General features: G+C 41.7%; 3 protein-coding genes across 3 annotated transcripts; 1 reads left to right on the top strand and 2 right to left on the bottom strand.

The window, feature by feature from the left end:
• Positions 1 to 1,233: 1,233 nt before the first annotated feature.
• On the bottom strand, positions 1,234 to 5,870 carry entr1 (endosome associated trafficking regulator 1). Its single transcript, XM_064937809.1, has 8 exons — positions 5,550 to 5,870; positions 4,851 to 4,972; positions 4,222 to 4,647; positions 4,044 to 4,117; positions 2,276 to 2,387; positions 2,028 to 2,090; positions 1,801 to 1,940; positions 1,234 to 1,625 (listed from the first exon to the last, which is right to left on the bottom strand). The coding sequence occupies exons 1-8, from the start codon at positions 5,593 to 5,595 to the stop codon at positions 1,535 to 1,537; spliced, it is 1,074 nt and encodes a 357-aa protein (XP_064793881.1). The 5' UTR covers positions 5,596 to 5,870; the 3' UTR covers positions 1,234 to 1,534.
• A 54-nt stretch (positions 5,871 to 5,924) lies between these two features.
• On the top strand, positions 5,925 to 14,934 carry chek2 (checkpoint kinase 2). Its single transcript, XM_064937807.1, has 15 exons — positions 5,925 to 5,995; positions 7,553 to 7,798; positions 9,373 to 9,497; positions 9,610 to 9,742; positions 9,938 to 10,028; positions 10,162 to 10,261; positions 10,344 to 10,397; positions 11,160 to 11,224; positions 11,409 to 11,508; positions 11,707 to 11,793; positions 11,979 to 12,142; positions 12,375 to 12,493; positions 12,673 to 12,758; positions 12,904 to 12,996; positions 13,210 to 14,934. The coding sequence occupies exons 2-15, from the start codon at positions 7,579 to 7,581 to the stop codon at positions 13,297 to 13,299; spliced, it is 1,527 nt and encodes a 508-aa protein (XP_064793879.1). The 5' UTR covers positions 5,925 to 5,995; positions 7,553 to 7,578; the 3' UTR covers positions 13,300 to 14,934.
• On the bottom strand, positions 14,909 to 17,473 carry LOC135514368 (glutathione S-transferase theta-1-like). Its single transcript, XM_064937808.1, has 5 exons — positions 17,284 to 17,473; positions 16,217 to 16,304; positions 15,972 to 16,122; positions 15,616 to 15,792; positions 14,909 to 15,416 (listed from the first exon to the last, which is right to left on the bottom strand). Exons 1-5 carry the CDS (start codon positions 17,411 to 17,413, stop codon positions 15,270 to 15,272), a joined length of 693 nt encoding a protein of 230 aa, XP_064793880.1. The 5' UTR covers positions 17,414 to 17,473; the 3' UTR covers positions 14,909 to 15,269.
• Positions 17,474 to 18,224: the final 751 nt, after the last annotated feature.

Genomic DNA, 18,224 nt, shown 5'->3' with positions numbered 1-18,224 from the left:
ACAAACTACTGGATTCGTTATCCCTTTCAAGCCTGCCTCCAGTCCACTTACTGATATCTGAACAAGACAGCCTCAACGAAATTGAAACAAGCAGTTCTGTGAAAATTCTATTAAATCAGAATCCACTGCCAGATTTCTTGATAGGACTGTACTCACGAGTATCATGCCTTGGCAAATTGCGCTGCTTAGACACTGATTACCTTTGCAACCACATACCTATGTGAGAGTGGATTCTCGGCCTGTGTGTGGAAAATGATTTAAGACTGAGACTCTCTCCAATACAACCCAACATTGCAGAGTTATGTCCATCCTTTCAAACACACCCTTCTCATTAACCTGTGGTGAGTTATTCACAATTTTTGATTAACAAATAAGGTTTTATATGTAAGATGGCTAAATAAAGAGCTACATTTATTATTATTATATTATTTGTGCCCTGGTCCTATAAGTGCTTCCCACAAGCCAGGGTGACACAAAAACTCACACTAATTCTTATGTTTAATAAATATATCGTATAGTGTGTGTGGTAGAATTACAACGATGGCAAAAAAAACAACATTTGAGAGTGCGCTGACCCTGGTGCTCGAGGGGGTAGGTACGCAGCTGGAGGTTGTATGTTTGAAGGGGTACAGGACTATAAAAAGTTTGGGAACCACTGTATTAGATGATGGAAAGTACAAAGCCAAACGTTTCCTTGTCATGTTACTGTAATACATCAGAGCAGAGGAGGCTGGTGGGTGGAGATTTGATACCATTCCAGCCATTACAATGAGCCTGTCCTCCTATAGCTCCTCCCACCAGCCTCCTCTGTATATGTGTTGGGGGTGGGGGACACAGAGCTACAGTAATAAGATCGAGGATTGAGATGTATGACCGTTTCTTGTTTTGCTCTCTGCCTCCCTCCAGTGGTTAAAATAATACATGATACCAGAGATGGTTTAGAGAAGCAGTATTCAACTCTAACCAGCAGGATCCGGACCTCGTAGGGTTTCTGTATCAAAGTCACTCATCGCAAATACGCTCATTGCTAACCAGACTTTCTGACAGTCTCAGGAAAAAGTTGATGAAATACAAATACATTAAAAGGGGATCAGTGGTCGGAAAACTTGGCCAGTAATTGAGCTAGCAACAAACGATCTCTGCTCGCATAGAATGGCTATGTTCAAGCAAAGTTTGTGGAACAAATGCAGTGTAAAATGCTCACAAAATAAAAATGACCAACTTTGAAGGATATCTAGTTTCACATGTTTATTAATCACAATATTTGAGTCATATTTGCCTCAGTGGTAAATACATCTGTTAGTATATATTGTTTTCAAATCACCTGTTAAAGTGATTTAAAACTAAACATTTTATGATGTACAAGTAAAAAAAAAATGTGCACTATTTTTTTTTTGGGGGGGGGGTCACAAATCAGTGCACCCACCACAACTTAAAATTCTTGTTTGAGTGTTGTGACACACCATAATTGCTTTCCAGTTCCTTGTTGCTGGATGGTACTAGATCTGAAATCTCTAGTGTCCTTTAAACGCCATCAGCCTTCATTATGAATCTCAGATAGGTTGTCGATGGACTGCAGCAGTTGAGATACTAGACAAAGACTCTCTGCACTTGTAAGTAATTGCCTGTGGACAGAATCAAACGGATAGCCTGAACTTGGAGCAAATACCACAATGTTTAATTAGGGCTTATGTAGAAAACACTGTGAAATTGCACATTACCCAATACCCACACAATCAATATGAGGGATTGTTTTTATCCCACCTGTATGTAGATGACACTATGGGAGAGAGAACTCACTTGATGGAAGTCTCTGCATTGAGTGCTGCTTTGTTGAGGTACTCTGAGGCCACTTGCGCATTATGTTTCATTGTATTTAAGGCAGCTGTCTCTCCGGCTCGAAGTCTCTCATTCTCATACCGGTACCCCGCTACTTGGCCCTGCAATATAAAGAGTCACATTATGCAATCATATGTCACTGAAGCTCACCATCCCAGTAACGCCAGCAACACCAGTAAAGGTCAAACCTGTAATTGATGCAGCTCCTGTTTGAGTTTTGATACAATGTTTTCAGCCTTAACTGCTCGTTTCTGTCAAGAAGAAAAAGGTCAAAATAATGAATTAAGACTTCATATCTCAACACACTTCTGTTTAGTAACCGATCATGACAATTTGCTTGAAATCCTATTGAGACATATTTCAGATAATCAGTGAACAAAAATGATTCTTCATCTTTGTCGAACAGATGAACTAGGAGAAAGGGACAGGTGCGCACGGTCATTAACTGCAGGTTCTGCTCGACGGAGTGGACCATGGTCTCTAAAGCCTGAGCCTCCCTCTCCTCCTGCACTCTTCTCTTGTGCAACTCATCTGTGACGTGGCGAATTCTATGGGGCAGTCAGAGAGACATGACGATGAGCATAGGTGAAACACTCTTTAAACAGCATTAACATACGGTCCCAGTCAAAGGTTTGGACACACCTAAACACTCAAGGGTTATTCTTAACTTTTTAAAACTATTTTCTACATTGTAGAATAAAAGTGAAGACATCGAAACGATGAAATAACACATATGGAATCATGTAGTAACCCCCCCCCCCCCCCAAAAAAAGTGTTAAATCAAAATATAGTTTATATTTTAGATTCTTTAAAGTAGCCACCACTTGCCTTGATGACAACTTTGCACACGCTTGGCATTCTCTCAACCAGCTTCACCTGGAATGATTTTCAACAGTCTTGAAGGAGTTCCCACATATGCTGAGCATTTGTTGGCTGCTTTTCCTTCACTCTGCGGTCCAACTCATCCCAAACCATCTCAATTGGGTGGGGGTCAGGTGATGGTGGAGGCCAGGTCACCTGATGCAGCACTCATCACTCTCCTTCTTGGTCAAATAGCCCTTACACAGCCTGGAAGTGTGTTTTGGGTCATTGTCCTGTTGAAAAACAAATGATCATCCCATCTGGTTTGGGCTTAGTGAGACTGTGTCACCAGCAAAGCACCCCCACACCAGGCTTCATGGTGGGAACCACACATGCGGCGATCATTCGTTCACCTACTCTGCGTCTCACGAAGACACGGCTGTTGGAACCAAAAATCTAAAATTTAGACTCATCAGACCAAAGGATAGATTTCTAATGTCTATAGCTCGTGTCTCTTGGCCCAAACACGTATTTTCTTCTTATTGGTGTCCTTTAGTAGTCGTTTCTTTGCAGCAATTTGACCATGAAGGCCTGATTCACGTAGTCTCCTCTGAAGAGGTGATGTTGAGATGTATCTGAAGCTTTTATTTGGGCTGCAATTTCTGAGGTCTGGGATTTCTGGGTCTTCCTCTCCTGTGGCGGTCCTCATGAGAGCCAGTTTCATCATAGCGCTTGATGGTTTTTGTGACTGCACTTATTTGTGACTGCACTCACAGTTATTGAAATTTTCCATATCAACTGACCTTCATGTCTTAAAGTAATGATGGACCGTCATTTCTCTTTGCTTATTTGGGGCTGTGCTTGCCATAATATGGACTTGATCTTTTACCAAATAGGGCTATCTTCTGTATACCACCACTACCTTGTCACAACACAACTGATTGGTTCAAATGCACTAAGGAAAGAAATTCAACAAATTAACAAGGCAAACCTGTTAATTGTAATGCATTCCAGGTGACTACCTCATGAAGCTGGTTGAGAGAATGCCAAGAGCGTAAAAGCTGTCATCAAGGCAAAGGGTAGCTACTTTGAAGAAACTCAAATATAAAATATGTTGATTTGTTTGACATGTTTCCATGTGTTATTTCAGTCTCCACTATTATTCTACAATGTAGAAAATAGTACAAATAAAGAAAATCCCTGGAATGAGTAGGTGTGTCCAGACTTTAGACTGTATGTGTACAGTTGACATCTTAAACGTACATCTAAAAAGTAATATTCAAAGCATTACTCCCATGCCATAACATAATATAGGCTTTAACACCGTCCCTTAAACAACTTCTCATGCACCGGGTAGGTCTGTACTCTGCAGACCATATCAACTGGCAATTCTATCCACCTACCTTCGATCATCATATTCAGACTTTTTCACAAGATCTTTAATGTGCTTCCTGAGCTGCGCATTTTCCTCCCTCAGCTTAAAAAGAGAAACAGAAATAATCAAAATAAAGGACTTGTGACTAATCCCACGTGATATCCAATCACACATCTGTAAGCAAAGCCTTGAGAGAGGAAAATGACCTTTTGTTGATCCCTATTGCCATTCTCGGTACTACTCTTCTTGGTCTTGTAGGTGAGCTCTGCCATTGATGTCTCGTCATCTCCCTCATAATTCACTGGGGCCCGTTTGGACTGATGGGCCTCTGGTGAGAATTCTTCATCCACCTGCCATAGGGAGGATGAAGTCTCCTCTTCTTCCTCTGTGCACAGGGAGGACTGACCAGAGTACGTGCTGCTGTCTGCTGCTGCAGTGCCACACAGTCCAAACTCATGTGCCTCCTCAATGGCTGATGGCTGGTAACTCCCAGCCCACTCCTCCTTAGTGTCATTTTCCAGAAATTGAGGAAACGGTGTGTGGTCCATGTAAAACTGACCCTGGAAGTCTTGATCGAAGCTCTTCGGGGCAGTATATTCCCCCTCTGCCAGGAATGTGCTCCCATATGCCTTCTACAACACAAGAAGCAGCAGTAAGGTAAGTCACATTCACACCAAAATTCCACCAAAAGTAATATTCTTAACAGTCTGACCAGGCCTTGTATATCATGCTGTGACATTTTCCAAGGACATAACACCTCATTTCATGCATAGGCTTTGCAACAGTTAATCTCTGGGGTTTAATGTAAGACTGGTTCATTTTAAATGTTCAGCACCTTTCTCGTTGAGTAATTCTTCTCATCTGGATCCCCTTTCATATCTGGGTACTGGTTTTTACTGCGGATGAACTCTTTGAAGGAGAAAGGATTCATCTCCTCTCCATCTTCTCTGACTTCATCTATGAAATAAGACATGTCGGTAAATATTTGGATGATAGTTATTTTCAAACTGTCTGGCTGACATTATTGGAGAAATACACGAGTTGGATTTTGTTGTTGATGTGTAGGGGCCAATACACCATCCTACTCCAGCAACAAGTGCCATGGAATTTGTAAATCCAGATTGTCTCACTTAAAGGGCAGCACTGTGCCAGGGCAGGGTGCCTGGGTCATGGAGTTCTTAGACCAGAGGTAAGAGTGCCTCACTAATGGCCCTCCAACACCATGCCAGCAGAAATAACTCTGATCCTGGTACCAACCATGCCAAACCCAGCACTAGACACTTGTAACACAAATTAATTAACCATTGCACCATCACTTGCTGATCACTCTTCGATGGTGCTGAACAGATGTGCCCCTGTCTCAGGTAGATGATGAGATGTGTGTTATTGCATCCAATTATGTGAATATCAAGTAGCCTATGTCTATGGTTGCATGCATCATGTCATTTGAATACTGGATCAGCTAGATATAGCTAGTCTATAACCTAGAACTGAATATTGGACAGATGGATTTGCTGTGGAAGTAACAACTTACCAACTTCGATTATATTGTTTTTTTCAGAGGTTTTATGCTTTGCCATGTTGACGGTGAACCAGTCAATCGGTGATGGTATGAGCGGTTGTCAGCTAACTTCAGCGGCTAACGCGTTGTTAGCTAGCTAACACGGACCGTTTACGTTACCTAGCTAGCTTGCTGAAAACAATGAAATAATGTACTAGCAAATTACTGGATGTAGACGAAATGACTAGTCATACGAAAGATAATTGATCAAAATGACATTTTAGATGTGGTTGTTGTTCGTCAGCTGTGTGCGTCGATGCGCCAAAGGTTTGCTAGCTGCTGAAAATCACGTGGACAATCCTAAACTTCTCACTGGCTACGATTCAGATGACGTTTTAGGGAAAATAAACAACATTTCCCAGGAGTCGATCCGATTTCCCGGCAAATTTTACACGTGCCGCGATTCATTCGAAATCCCGGTAAGTGTAAAAGTGTATTTGATTAAATTGTCATTCTCATACATGTTTAAAATATTGTCCTGATCAGTTGCACACGTCATAGTCTGCGAGTCGTCACCTTTATTCGGTTAGTAAACAACCACTTAATTTCGCTGTCGTGCTAGCTAGACTAGCTAGCTAACTACAACGGAAATAATTAGGGCACTTGTGAAACTGATTTTGATTTGCTTTATTTGGGCTTGGTGAGGATAAAAATACAGTTAACTCGCATGACAGGTTAGTCAATAACACTATGCACTGTTGGCAAGAAACGATAGACGTATTTGTAAATAGATGGAGCATGTTGAATGAATTACACACAGCTAGCTAGGTAGCCAGAAGATTCGGACCCTTCCTTTATGCTTGTTTACACTTAGCTGCACTACTGGGGTCGGAACGCCATCATGGTTATGAGTAAGACGTTACAGAGCTGGTGCGAGATATTTTCGGAAAATGTATTTCAATGCAGGGGTTGGATATGCCAATGTACTCCCAATTGGACCTTTATCCAAACTGATACTTAAGAGAAGATTGAAATACTGCTAGTTTTTCTGGAAAACGGACCTTTATCATCTTCAAGCTAGCTAACAGTAGCCACAGCAGCCATTATGGAATGGCATGTCACCTTGAACAACAAAGGAGCTGACTGGCTGAAACTGCCATTCCAAGATTGTTGTGGTGGCTACTAGCTGGCATGAGGACGAAAAGGACACTATTTTCCGTAAAAACTAGAAATATCTATCTGGGGCGGCAGGTAGCCTGGAGCGATTAAAAAAAAAAAAAAAAAATTATGATTATTTTTTAATTATTATTATTTGTATTTTTTTTACCTTGTCAGCTCGGGGATTTGATCTTGCAACCTTTCGGTTACTAGTCCAACGCTCAACCGAAAGGTTGCAAGATCAAATCCCCGAGCCGACGAGGTAAAAAATCTGTAGTTCTGCCCCTGAACAAGGCAGTTAACCCACTATTCCTAGGCCGTCATTGAAAATAAGAATTTGTTCTTAACTTACTTGCCTAGTTAAATAAAGGTTTATAAAAAAAAAACTTACTTGCCTAGTTAAATAAAGGTTTAAAAAAAAACATATATATATATATATATATATATATTCTCGATGTATCAGTTTGGATAAAGGTACAATTTGGAGGACAGTGGCATAGGGTTAGAAAATTCTGGCTAGCTACAAGTGTTGCCACGATTAGGGATTTTCCAGACTCAGTGTGTTTTAGAAATTTTATTTGACCTTTATTTAACTAGGCATGTCAGTTAAGAACAAATTCTTATTTTCAATGACGGCTTAGGAACAGTGGATTAACTGCCTGTAGTCCAACGCTCTAACCACTAGGCTACCCTGCCGCATGATAAATACATGGGCAGATCATTCATATCAATCAATCTTTCATTCATATTCATAATGCACAGGGGGGCTAGGATTCTCCGATGCAAGTTATACATGAGGACTTTGCTTAGTTTACGGATGTGGAAAATTGAAAGATGTCATGATAACCTGAATGATGTGTTATTATTTACTTTGATAGACTCAGACTGAGGAGAAATATTGACCATGTCCCAGGAGAAGCCAGATGCTGGCAGCCAGACGCAGTCGCAGCCCCAGACTCAGTCCCAGACTCAGTCCCAGAGTGGCTCCAGCTCCTCCTCTGGGTCAGGCACTGTCAGCTCAGTGGACACCATCCCTGTTCGGGACCTTGGCTCCATACCAGAAGAGCCTGAGCCACAGCCATGGGGTCGCCTGCTGCCTATGCAGAGAGGCTTCAGAGCCCACGGTGAGTGCAACCACAAGACATGCCCTGGTTTTCTGGGTAGATAGCCCAAACTGAAGGTATCCTGTGACAGTCATGGAATTTTGGATGACAGATATTGGGTCAGCCAAATGATCGGGGTCACCGTTTTAATCGTTTGAATAGCCAAAAGAATAGACGCACATTTTCGCCTCTGCTCTGCTCCTGACTGTATGTGCTACTGCAGCAGTAGGGATGGGGGCGTAGCCCAAGGAAACCGAAGACTGTTTGTTACGACACCTTGCTGTTTCAGCCATAGAGATTCATTCTAATTCCTAATTCTATGGTTTCAGCAAGGGGCAACTAGGTTTGATCACGTTGTAGAGTCCATGTTACAGCAGAAACGGACTCAACTGCATAAATGTTCGGCTGGCAATTTTTTTTTTAAGCCATTATGACTGTTCTTTAATTTTCATTAAGGTCTTCATCCATAACGGTTGGTTATACAGTGATTGTGCCAGTCTTACCTTCAGCATTAGCTACGGAATTGTAACACGATATGTGATGGCTCCATATCTATCTGGCGTTATGGCTTAGCTTCTGGAAAATGCTGCTCCACATTTTTCAACTAACCTGGTCTTGGAAATACTTTTTTCATTTTGATTCAGAAGAAAGGTGTATCTTATAAATGTCTGTGTCTAGTTACAGGTGGTTTTACCAACAAACACAAAAACGGGAAAATTCTGGAAGCTGTAAAAATCCATGTTTTTGTACTGTGCAAAGAGGTGAGCCGCTGCACATCTAGCGTTTCCCAGCATCTTTGCGCTAGTCGGTTCTATGCGGCCAACGTGTAGAAGTAGATGACCGTGCGTCACACAGTGCAGCCAAAACAAAGATCTACACACATGCCATTTTTCACTCGATACAAAACATGGATTTGAAAATCTTTCCGAATTTTCTCTGGTTTTTTTGAAGAACCACTTGCAACTGGACACGGACATTTCTAAGATACTTTCTTAGTTATCGATTTAGAAGAGAAGTGTATCAACAAGACTAGGTAAAGAAAAACACACAAAAAACATGTAGCAGTGTTTTCTATTAGCTAAGCTGTCAACCCAGATATGGAGCTGTCGCATATCGCGTTACAATTCCGTCGCTACTGTAGGCAGTGAATACAGGGGCACGTTTAGTTATTGAACGTTTTGCTACAGTTTGTACTGAACGAAACGTTTTCCCACCACGGTGCGCACCATTCCTCAACATTCTTTGAGGTATATTTGATCCCGTTTGGGTGTGGCAGGGTGGGATCTGCTCAATATGGGTGTGACCATTTGAAATGTCAAACTACTGCAGCAGCACACTGTACAAAATCGCCCTCTGAGCCGCCGTAATCAGTCATCAAAATGTTCTTCAACTGGTCATTCAGAACAGCACTGTTTCCGTTCAATTGAACAACGTTGTGTCCTGCTGAACGTGGTCCATGTGGGAACTGTGCGCGCCTGTGTGCGGTTTGCTTTGTTTGTGTGAGATTCTTTGTATTTCTCAACTAGCAGCATTAGCATCTGTGTATTCTCTTCTCTATTGAAGTGATGGTGTTTAGTTTGACATTTCTTTTTCAGACTGTGTTGAGGACGACACTTGGTTTGGCCGGGACAGTAAATGTAACTATTGCTTTGATGACCCCATACTGAAGAAATCGCCCAGATTTGCTACGTACAGCAAAAAACACTTCCGAATATTCCGAGTAGGTCTATTCATTTTGACAAAATGATGTATTTCATTTTGAGTTTAACAGTAGTAAAATAGTTTTGTTCAATGTTTGCTCAAGTGATGACGGTCAGATCGTTACCTTGCAGGAGCAGAACATTGTCTATGTCTTTGACAACAGTGGCAATGGCACGTTTGTTGACGGTACAATTCTTGGGAAAGGAAAAACTTTGCCTCTTGCAAACAATGCGGTGCTGTCCCTAGCTGAGGAACGCCATAAAGGTAACCTTGTTACAGAGTTTTATTTTCAAGTCAATTCTGTTTTAGGTCACTGATACTCAAAAGTCTTAGCATTCCACTATATTTATTCCCTGTCGCTCTCAGCATTAAGTATACAGCATCATTCCCTTATTGGTGATGCCAGTTTTAGTTTTTGCATTTACAATCCATGAGATTGATAGTTTCTTCCCTCATTAGTGTTTGTATTCATTGATCTCATGGCGGATGAACAGTCTAACCTCCCCAAAGAGTTCAGTGAGAAATACCTGATTACCAGAAAGATTGGAGCGTAAGTGAGCATTTTGATTCATTTCAACTTGTGTATTTTCTGCAAAAATCCAGATTTTCGTTTTGAATTACAGAGTGACATTCTAGTATGATCAATGTGTGTAAACGTGGCTGATAACGATTTGTTGTACCAGTGGTGTGTGCGGGGAAGTGAAGCTGGCCTTTGAGAGGGCCACTTGCAAAAAGGTGGCTGTGAAGACCATCAACAAGAAGGACTTCCCAGCATCTGTCGGCGTAAGACTTTTCGCCATTTTCCCCGTTTTCTAGTTGATGAATGTTACTGCAATAAAAGGAACTCTTCTTTGTGCAATTCTAGACTGCCACACGAAATGCGGAACGAGAGATCCAGATCCTCCGAAGGATAGACCATGTAAGTAAGTAATCATTGTCGTTTTTAATAGCCTGTTTATACACTGAGTTGTACCAAACATTATGAGCACCTGCTCTTTCCATGACTGATCAGGTAAATCCAGGTGAATGCCTTGATCCCTTATTGGTGTCACCTGTTAAATCTACTTCAATCAGTGTCGATGAAGAGGAGGAGACTGGTTAGGGAAGGATTTTTAATTTTAAGCCTTGAGACGTGGATTGTGTACGTGTGCCATTCGGAGGGTAAATGGGCGAGACAAAATATTTAAGTGCTGTTGAACGGGGTATGGTAGTAAGTGTCAAGAACTGCAACGCTGCTGGGTTTTTCACCGTCAACTGTTTCTTGTGTGTATCGAGAATGGTCCACCACCCAAAGGACATCCAGCCAAATTGACACAACTGTGGGAAGCATTGGAGTCAACATGGGCCAACATCCCTGTGGAACGACATCTTGTAGAGTCCATGCCCGGACGAATTGATGCTGCTCTGAGGGCAAAAGGGGGGGTGCAACTCAATATTAGGAAGGTCTTCATAATGATTTTTACACTCAGTGTACATCTATAATATATTATGCTGTAATGACTGCCAAGGAAAGGAGCCGAGTAAATGTTTTTTTGGGGGGGTAGTCATTTTCAACTTGTGTTTTCTACTGGACAAAGCCACAGTCATAACACTTAAAAAAATGTATTCAAAATGTATCAAAAACACCTGTAGTATTTGGCTGCAATTTTTCTGTGTAACTTTTTCCTCCTGTCTATTCCAGCCATGTCTGATCAAAACAGAAGACTTCTTCCAAACAGACGACTCGTACTACATTGTTTTAGAGCTGTGAGTTTAGTATTTCATTCAAGCAGACACTTTTTAATATATTTTTATCAATGGCAAACCAGTATCGTTACATTGCATGTAATATTTTCTGTAGCCCATCTCAGAAGTACAATTTTCACAAGCATCGTATTTCCTTTCCCCTTCGATTTATTCTGTTTCAACTGACCGCATGTATGTGTTTCAGCATGGAGGGTGGGGAACTCTTTGACAGGGTCAAAAGCAAGAACCAGATAGAGGAGTCAATTGCCAAGCTCTATTTCTACCAGATGTTGAAAGCAGTAGAGGTGGGTGGATTGATGTATTTCTCCATTTTTTTTTCCCCATTTGAATTTCTAGAAAAGTGGTAGGCTTTATTAAATAGGCTCTGCTGTGATGTCAAAATACGCCATAATTATCTTGTTTTATCCTGGAGATAGTTACTGTCACTTGAGTAGTTTTACACTGCTTCCTTATGCTGGTTTATTTCACATTCCTTCCACTAGTATCTTCACAACAATGGCATCATCCACAGAGACCTCAAACCTGAAAATGTGCTGCTTTCGTCTCAGGATGATGTTTGTGTCATCAAGGTAAGATTTGTCAAGTCATCATGTGGGTAATTTTCCCACAATATTTGAACATGGTAGATGAAGTGTAAGTGAGGGTAGATAGTTATCCACCTGGAAACTCATTGTCTTCCTGAAGTGGGGGTGGGGGGGACTGAAAGTTTGGTTGAAGAGTGACAGGCCTCTCTCGCTCTCTCTCTATGTGACAGATCACAGATTTTAATCAGTCCAAGATACTGGAGGAGTCTGCCCTGATGAGGACCCTTTGTGGAACACCCACATACCTTGCACCTGAGGTGTTCACCGACGCAGTCACCGTGGGCTACAGCAGAGCCGTAGACGCCTGGAGTTTAGGGGTCGTCCTGTTTGTGTGGTAGGGATCCATACTACTGATGACAGGGAACGACAGTGCTGCGTGCTCTGACTAGTAGGAAGTGCCATGTAACTTGTTTCTGTCAACATTTAAAGGGAATTGTAATGCAATTATTTCAATTAATTTGCAAATAACTTGGGCCAAGATTACTTTTCAACAGCACGCAAGGTTTTCCTGTTCACAGATTCACATAATTTATTAAACTGGAGCTTACTTCCTGTCTCCCTCACAGCTTGGCAGGCTATCCCCCGTTCCACCCTAATGAACAAACTGGTTTGTCAGTCAGGGATCAGATCACGCAGGGAATTTATACATTTATTCCATCCAAATGGGACTGCATCTCGGACGATGGTAAGAGACTACTGTCAATCCTGTTTGGCTCTGTCATGTGTGTTAGAGCACATAGAAATTCAAAAACAGATTCTTCCTGTCTCAGGTTGGGAAAGAACGTTGGGTACTTTACTACAGTCGTATTGATAATTCCGTAAATGCTGTCTCAATAGTTATTTTACTCATCCAATCATGTCTAGCGAAAGACGTCGTGAAGAGGCTGCTTGTAGTGGACCCCAATGCCCGCCTCACCATTGAGGAGGCTTTACACCATCCCTGGCTGATGGTAAGAGCTTTATTTCCGTCTCTCATTGCCTGGTCCTACTGCCATCAAGGCGGGTACGTTTACTGGATGGAGGGGTATTTGGGGCTAGGTGGTGTTGTAAGTGGCAACAGTGAATAATCTCTGGTCCCATCAATCTCCGTCTCAGGATGAGGCCATGAAGGAGACTGCAGAATGCATCATGTACCCCAAGGACTCCGGAGATGCCACAGCAGCTGATGCCACAGTAGACACCACAGTAGTGAGAAACAATGTCATTCTACTGCAGCAGTGTTTCCCACCCCTCTCCTGGGGGGGACCACTAGACAGTTTTTCTTGTAGCACTGCACCGACACAGCTGATTTAACAAAGGTCTTGGTGATTAGTGATTCCGTGTAGGGCTAGAACAAGCACACACAGAGAGAGAGAGAGGGGTGTTGCTAACAAAATTGAACTATGTCTCTTGTTACTTTAGGCTCCAACTACAAAGAGGTCAAGAGAAGATGATGATGATGAGCAGCAGCTGGCAAAGAGGAGACCAGGCCCATCCACAGAGGCAACATGAGTCACATTTCATCCTCATCACCACATTGGAGACCCCCCCCCAGGTAGTTTTCCACCGGCAATTTGGCCCCCTGGAAATCTACCAGTATATTGTATTTTATCACACTTCTATAGCTACATTTTCATTAACTTGTCAAATGATTTTAGAACGTTCGAATAGAAAAATAGATGTGACAATTGCCTGCTGCGGTGCGTTTCCATTGAACTCTTTTGACGATAGAAACAGCTATATGTAATGGTCACACACACATTTTTTTTTGCAAAAAAATAAGTTTATAATAAAACATTAGGTGGTTGAAGTGTTTCCATTAATAAATTGGCCACAGCCTGTATGCCCTCCCACCTATATGTTTTATGTCTCAGGTAGCCCGCAAAAGCCAGCATGGATAGAATGCAAGAATTGCCATATTTTTTATAATTCTCATGTGCCAACATATCGCCATGGTGAAACTTGCATCCAGCCAACCAGAATAGCAAGGCGAAGCAATTCAGGCTTTCTTGAAAGTACAGACAATTGTCCTGCAAAGAAACATCATTTTTATAGTTGAAAAACAGATTGAGCAAGCAGTAGGCATTTAGAATTAAATGTGAAGTGGAGCTTCCAAATTCAGCAATGGTCATTCATTCGAAAAACAACTTTTCCATCAAGTACGAGAAATGTCAAATCCACCCGTCGAAACAGATAAAAAGGTTGATCTTTAGAAGATGTCATCTATAGCTGCCGTTTCCATTACTTCATGGTGTAATCATCTGAAATGTACTTGATTAACGTTACTATACACTGAACAAAAATATAAACGCAACCATTTGATTTTACTGAGTTACAGTTCATATAAGGAAATCAGTCAATTGAAATGAGGTTATAATCTGGATTTCACATGACTGGGAATAGAGATATGCATCTGTTGGTCACAGATACCTTTAGAAATGTGGGCCTCAGGATCTTGTCACAGTGTCTCTGTGCATTCAAATTGCTATCAATACAATTTGATTTTGTTTGTTGTCCGTAACTTATGTCTGCACATACCATAACCCCACCGCCACCATGGGGCACTGTTCACAACCGCTCGCCCAGACACGTGGTCTACGGTTGTGAGGCCGGGTGGACGTACTGCAAAATTGTCTAAAACGGAGGTGGCTTTTGGTAGAGAAATTCATATTCAATTCTCTGGCAACAGCTCTGGTATACATTCCTGCAGTCAACATGCAAATTGCGCGCTCCCTCAACGGCATTGTGTTGTGTGACAAAACTGCACATTTTGGAGTGGCCTTTTATTGTCCCCAGAACAAGGTGCACCTGTGTAATGATCATGCTGTTTAATCAGCTTCTTGATAATCCACCCACCTGACAGTTGTGGTATATCTTGGCAAAGGAGGAATGCTCACTAACAGGGATGTAAACACCTTTTGAGGGAAATAATATTTTTGTGCATATGGAACATTTCTGGGATCTTTTATTTCAGCTCATGAAACATGGGACCAACACTTTACATGTTGCGTTTATATTTTTGTTCAGTGTACATGTTGATTCCCAACTTGTGGGCACATACTGAGCTATGTCTACTGGAAATGTCCTCCTGTTTTGTAAATAATTGTCTTTGTACAGCTACTGTTGAATAAACAATTTTCTACTGTTTTTTATTGTTATGCATCCATTCATTCTAGGCAGTTGTATGTCATTGAAAATATATTACTCTTCTAGATAATATAAAATATTATCTTACTCTATTCAACATTTCCCATCTCCACTCCAGATCAAGGTTCATAATGCTGAACCATCTAGCTAGTAATTTTGTAGCATATCACACAGAGGTTACTGTAAGGCACGGCTCACTCTCCCATTGAGCCTATAAACAACCTCAATCTCGAGGTCAACATGGACAGCACAAACATAATCAGTAAAGACATCTGGTAGTAGTGTTGCTTTCAAGCATTGTGCAAGCTTTTATATCAAACCATATTGAGATTATTTCATAGCTTTGCTTTGGACCTGTCCCGGAGACTGTACAGCACTGTGTGTGCCTTGCCAAAGGAATCACCCAGCGCAGACTGGACACGACTTTTCCAGCTCAACAGCTTGGGACGATCCTTCAGGATGTCTCTGCCGCCACCTAGGGGCTGAGAGCAAAGCAGTCAATTCATTTAGTAGGCTGAAATGGGTAGCAACCCATACATCAAAATGTATTGTAAGTGGTCAAACAGACAGTCTGAGATTTGACATATTACTGACTACATTGTAGGACCATTTTCTCAGCAGAGGTGGCTGGTTCGCCCAGTGGCTAAACTCTGATGGACCAGTTGACCCACTGCTCCTCACCTGCATGAGTTCACACATGGCCAGCAGGTCAGCCAGGCTGATGTCATCTCCACAGAGGAAGGGCTGTCTCTTGAGGAACATGTTCTCCAGCTTCTCCAGAGTGTCACTCAGGTCTGCCAACGCCCTCTCCAACTTCAGTGGGTCTGCTGGCTGCCCTGTCATATGGGGCAGTAAAACCTACAGCACAAAGCAGCAATGTGTGCCATCAACAACAACCACAGAACATGAGATATGACATGTTTCATTACAGTAAAATTATATTGCATAAACGTGCAATACCCTGCAAAAATATGGCTGTGGGGCTAGACTATATTTCACCTGCCAAATGACAGTAGTGCTCCATGAGCAAGCCGTACCTCCATGAGAAAGACCTTGGCCGCATGTGGCCGGGTGTTGGTATGGTGCCAGGCTGTGTATTCATCCACTCTCGCCCTCCTCTCTGGGTGGCGTGGGTACCAGTTACCTGGGACATCATATTTGGTGGCCAGGTATTTTAATATGGCATCACTGCAACAAGATGAGGGAGGGGAAATGCCCCTTTTATTTTATTTTCATTTTCATCATTTTGTTTTTAAACTACAGAGTGAATGAAGAGTGTTACCTCTCAGTCAGAACAAAGTCATTGTCGACCATCACAGGGACCTTCTGCATGGGATTGAGTTTTGTATACTCTGGTGTCCTATTCTCCCCTATATATAAACAAAGGTATTAAGATACAGTATGTTAATTACATTTCTTTGAGGTATTGGTTTATGCATGGAGCTATATTGAACAAAAATAAATGCAATATGCAACAATTTCAACGTTTTTAAGAAGCCGGATGTGGAGGTCCTGGTCCTGGCTGGTGTCGTTACACATGGTCTGCCATTGTGAAGCGGGTTAGACGTACTGCCAAATTCTCTAAAATGACGGATGCGGTTTATGGTAGAGAAATTAACATTAAATTCTCTGGCAACAGCTCTGGTGGACATTCATGCAGTAAGCATGCCAATTGCATGTTCTTTCAACTTGAGACACATGTGGCATTGTGTTGTGTGACAAAACCTAAACATTGTAAAGTGGTCTGTTATTGTCCCAGCACAAGGTGCACCTGTCAAGTGGATGGATTATTTTGGCAAAGGAGAAACACTCATTAACAGGGATGTAAACAAATGTGTGCACATAATTTGAGAGAAATAAGCTTTTTGTGCATCTGGAACATTTCTGGGATTTCTATTTTAGCTCATGAAACATGGGACCAACACTTTACATGTTGGGTTTCTATTTTTGTTCAGTGTATTTGTCCAAATTTGAAGGCATGGACGATTGTGAAATAATAGCATACTGGTGTCATTCTGAATAGATAGTTAGCTAGCTAGTACACATTCGGGACAACTATCAACAGAAAACACGCATTTTGCTGTGCAGAGTAGGACAAAGTTCAAGGTACAGTAGGTCTAAGTTCAATGCAGGACAGAGCAGATACATTTAGCTTTTTAAACAATGTGGCGCTCAGTCTGTTTATAAATATATCAAACCTATATATGCATTTCCAATTAACATTAACAATCTTGCTTTAGTAGAAACCAAAACGATAGATATATTGATTGCATGTTTAACGTTAGCTCGATGATGTTGGTAACTAATGTTAAACGTTAGCTCACATTCGCCCAGCCGCTTGAAACTCACCTTTTCGTATTGCAACTGTTTTCACCTTGTGTGGAATTTTATTGCAGTTAAGAAATATATGTATTGCTCTACATGGTTGAGACAATAAATCTAAATACACTTCTAGTTCTACGCCCTTTCTACCAGCCATGATAAATGTATTTGTATTGCTTGCCTGCGTACGCTAGGCACTGTAGACTAGTAGCACAAATTATGTCACTTTGTAGGGTAATGACGAAACCTTCCAAGTAAAAGCCCCCGTTTCAAACCATTGCAATGTGGATAACAAATTCAAATTGTATTGAATTTTAATCAATGGCCACTTTAATTGTGCCAACATGAAAATGCAAGAAGTAATTTATGAAAACAAATCAAAAATGTGCCTTGCGGTTAAGAGCGTTAGGCCAGTAACCAAAAGGTTGCTGGTCCGAGTCCCCAAGCCGACTAAGTACAAAATATCTCCCTGTGCCCTTGAGTAAGGCACTTAATGCTAATTGGTCCTGTAAGTCGCTCTGGATAAGAGTGTCATGTAAAAAAAACTATGTTGACACTGGTATGTTGAGAATATTGGGCTGTAGCGAGATAACTTTTCTACCTGTCAGCTAAAGTGGGGTGGAAAATACTCAGTAGGGTCTCTACTAAACAAATATGGTTAGTTTTGGATGGGGACTGTGTCGCACGGCCTGCTGCTGGCTTTTCACTCTGCCCATCCATAGCTCCCAATGCAATACACGGTAATAGACTGTACATGGGATACATACTGGCTTGTAGAGAGAACTGTTCTTCCTGTCTCAGCTAAAGTAAGGTGGGAAATACTCAGTTGGGTCTCTACTAAACAAATATGTGTCCCCCTCCAAAACTAACCATATTTGGTTAGTAAAAGACCCTACTGAGTATTTCCCACCTTACTTTAGCTGAGACAGGGAGAAACAATGTCTCTCTACAAGCCAACAAGTATCCCA

Source organism: Oncorhynchus masou, chromosome 25 (assembly GCF_036934945.1).
Source record: "Oncorhynchus masou masou isolate Uvic2021 chromosome 25, UVic_Omas_1.1, whole genome shotgun sequence".
NCBI classification, from domain to species: domain Eukaryota; kingdom Metazoa; phylum Chordata; class Actinopteri; order Salmoniformes; family Salmonidae; genus Oncorhynchus; species Oncorhynchus masou.
The sequence above is the reverse complement of the archived record's forward strand: the minus strand, read 5'-3'. Positions and strand labels throughout refer to the sequence as shown.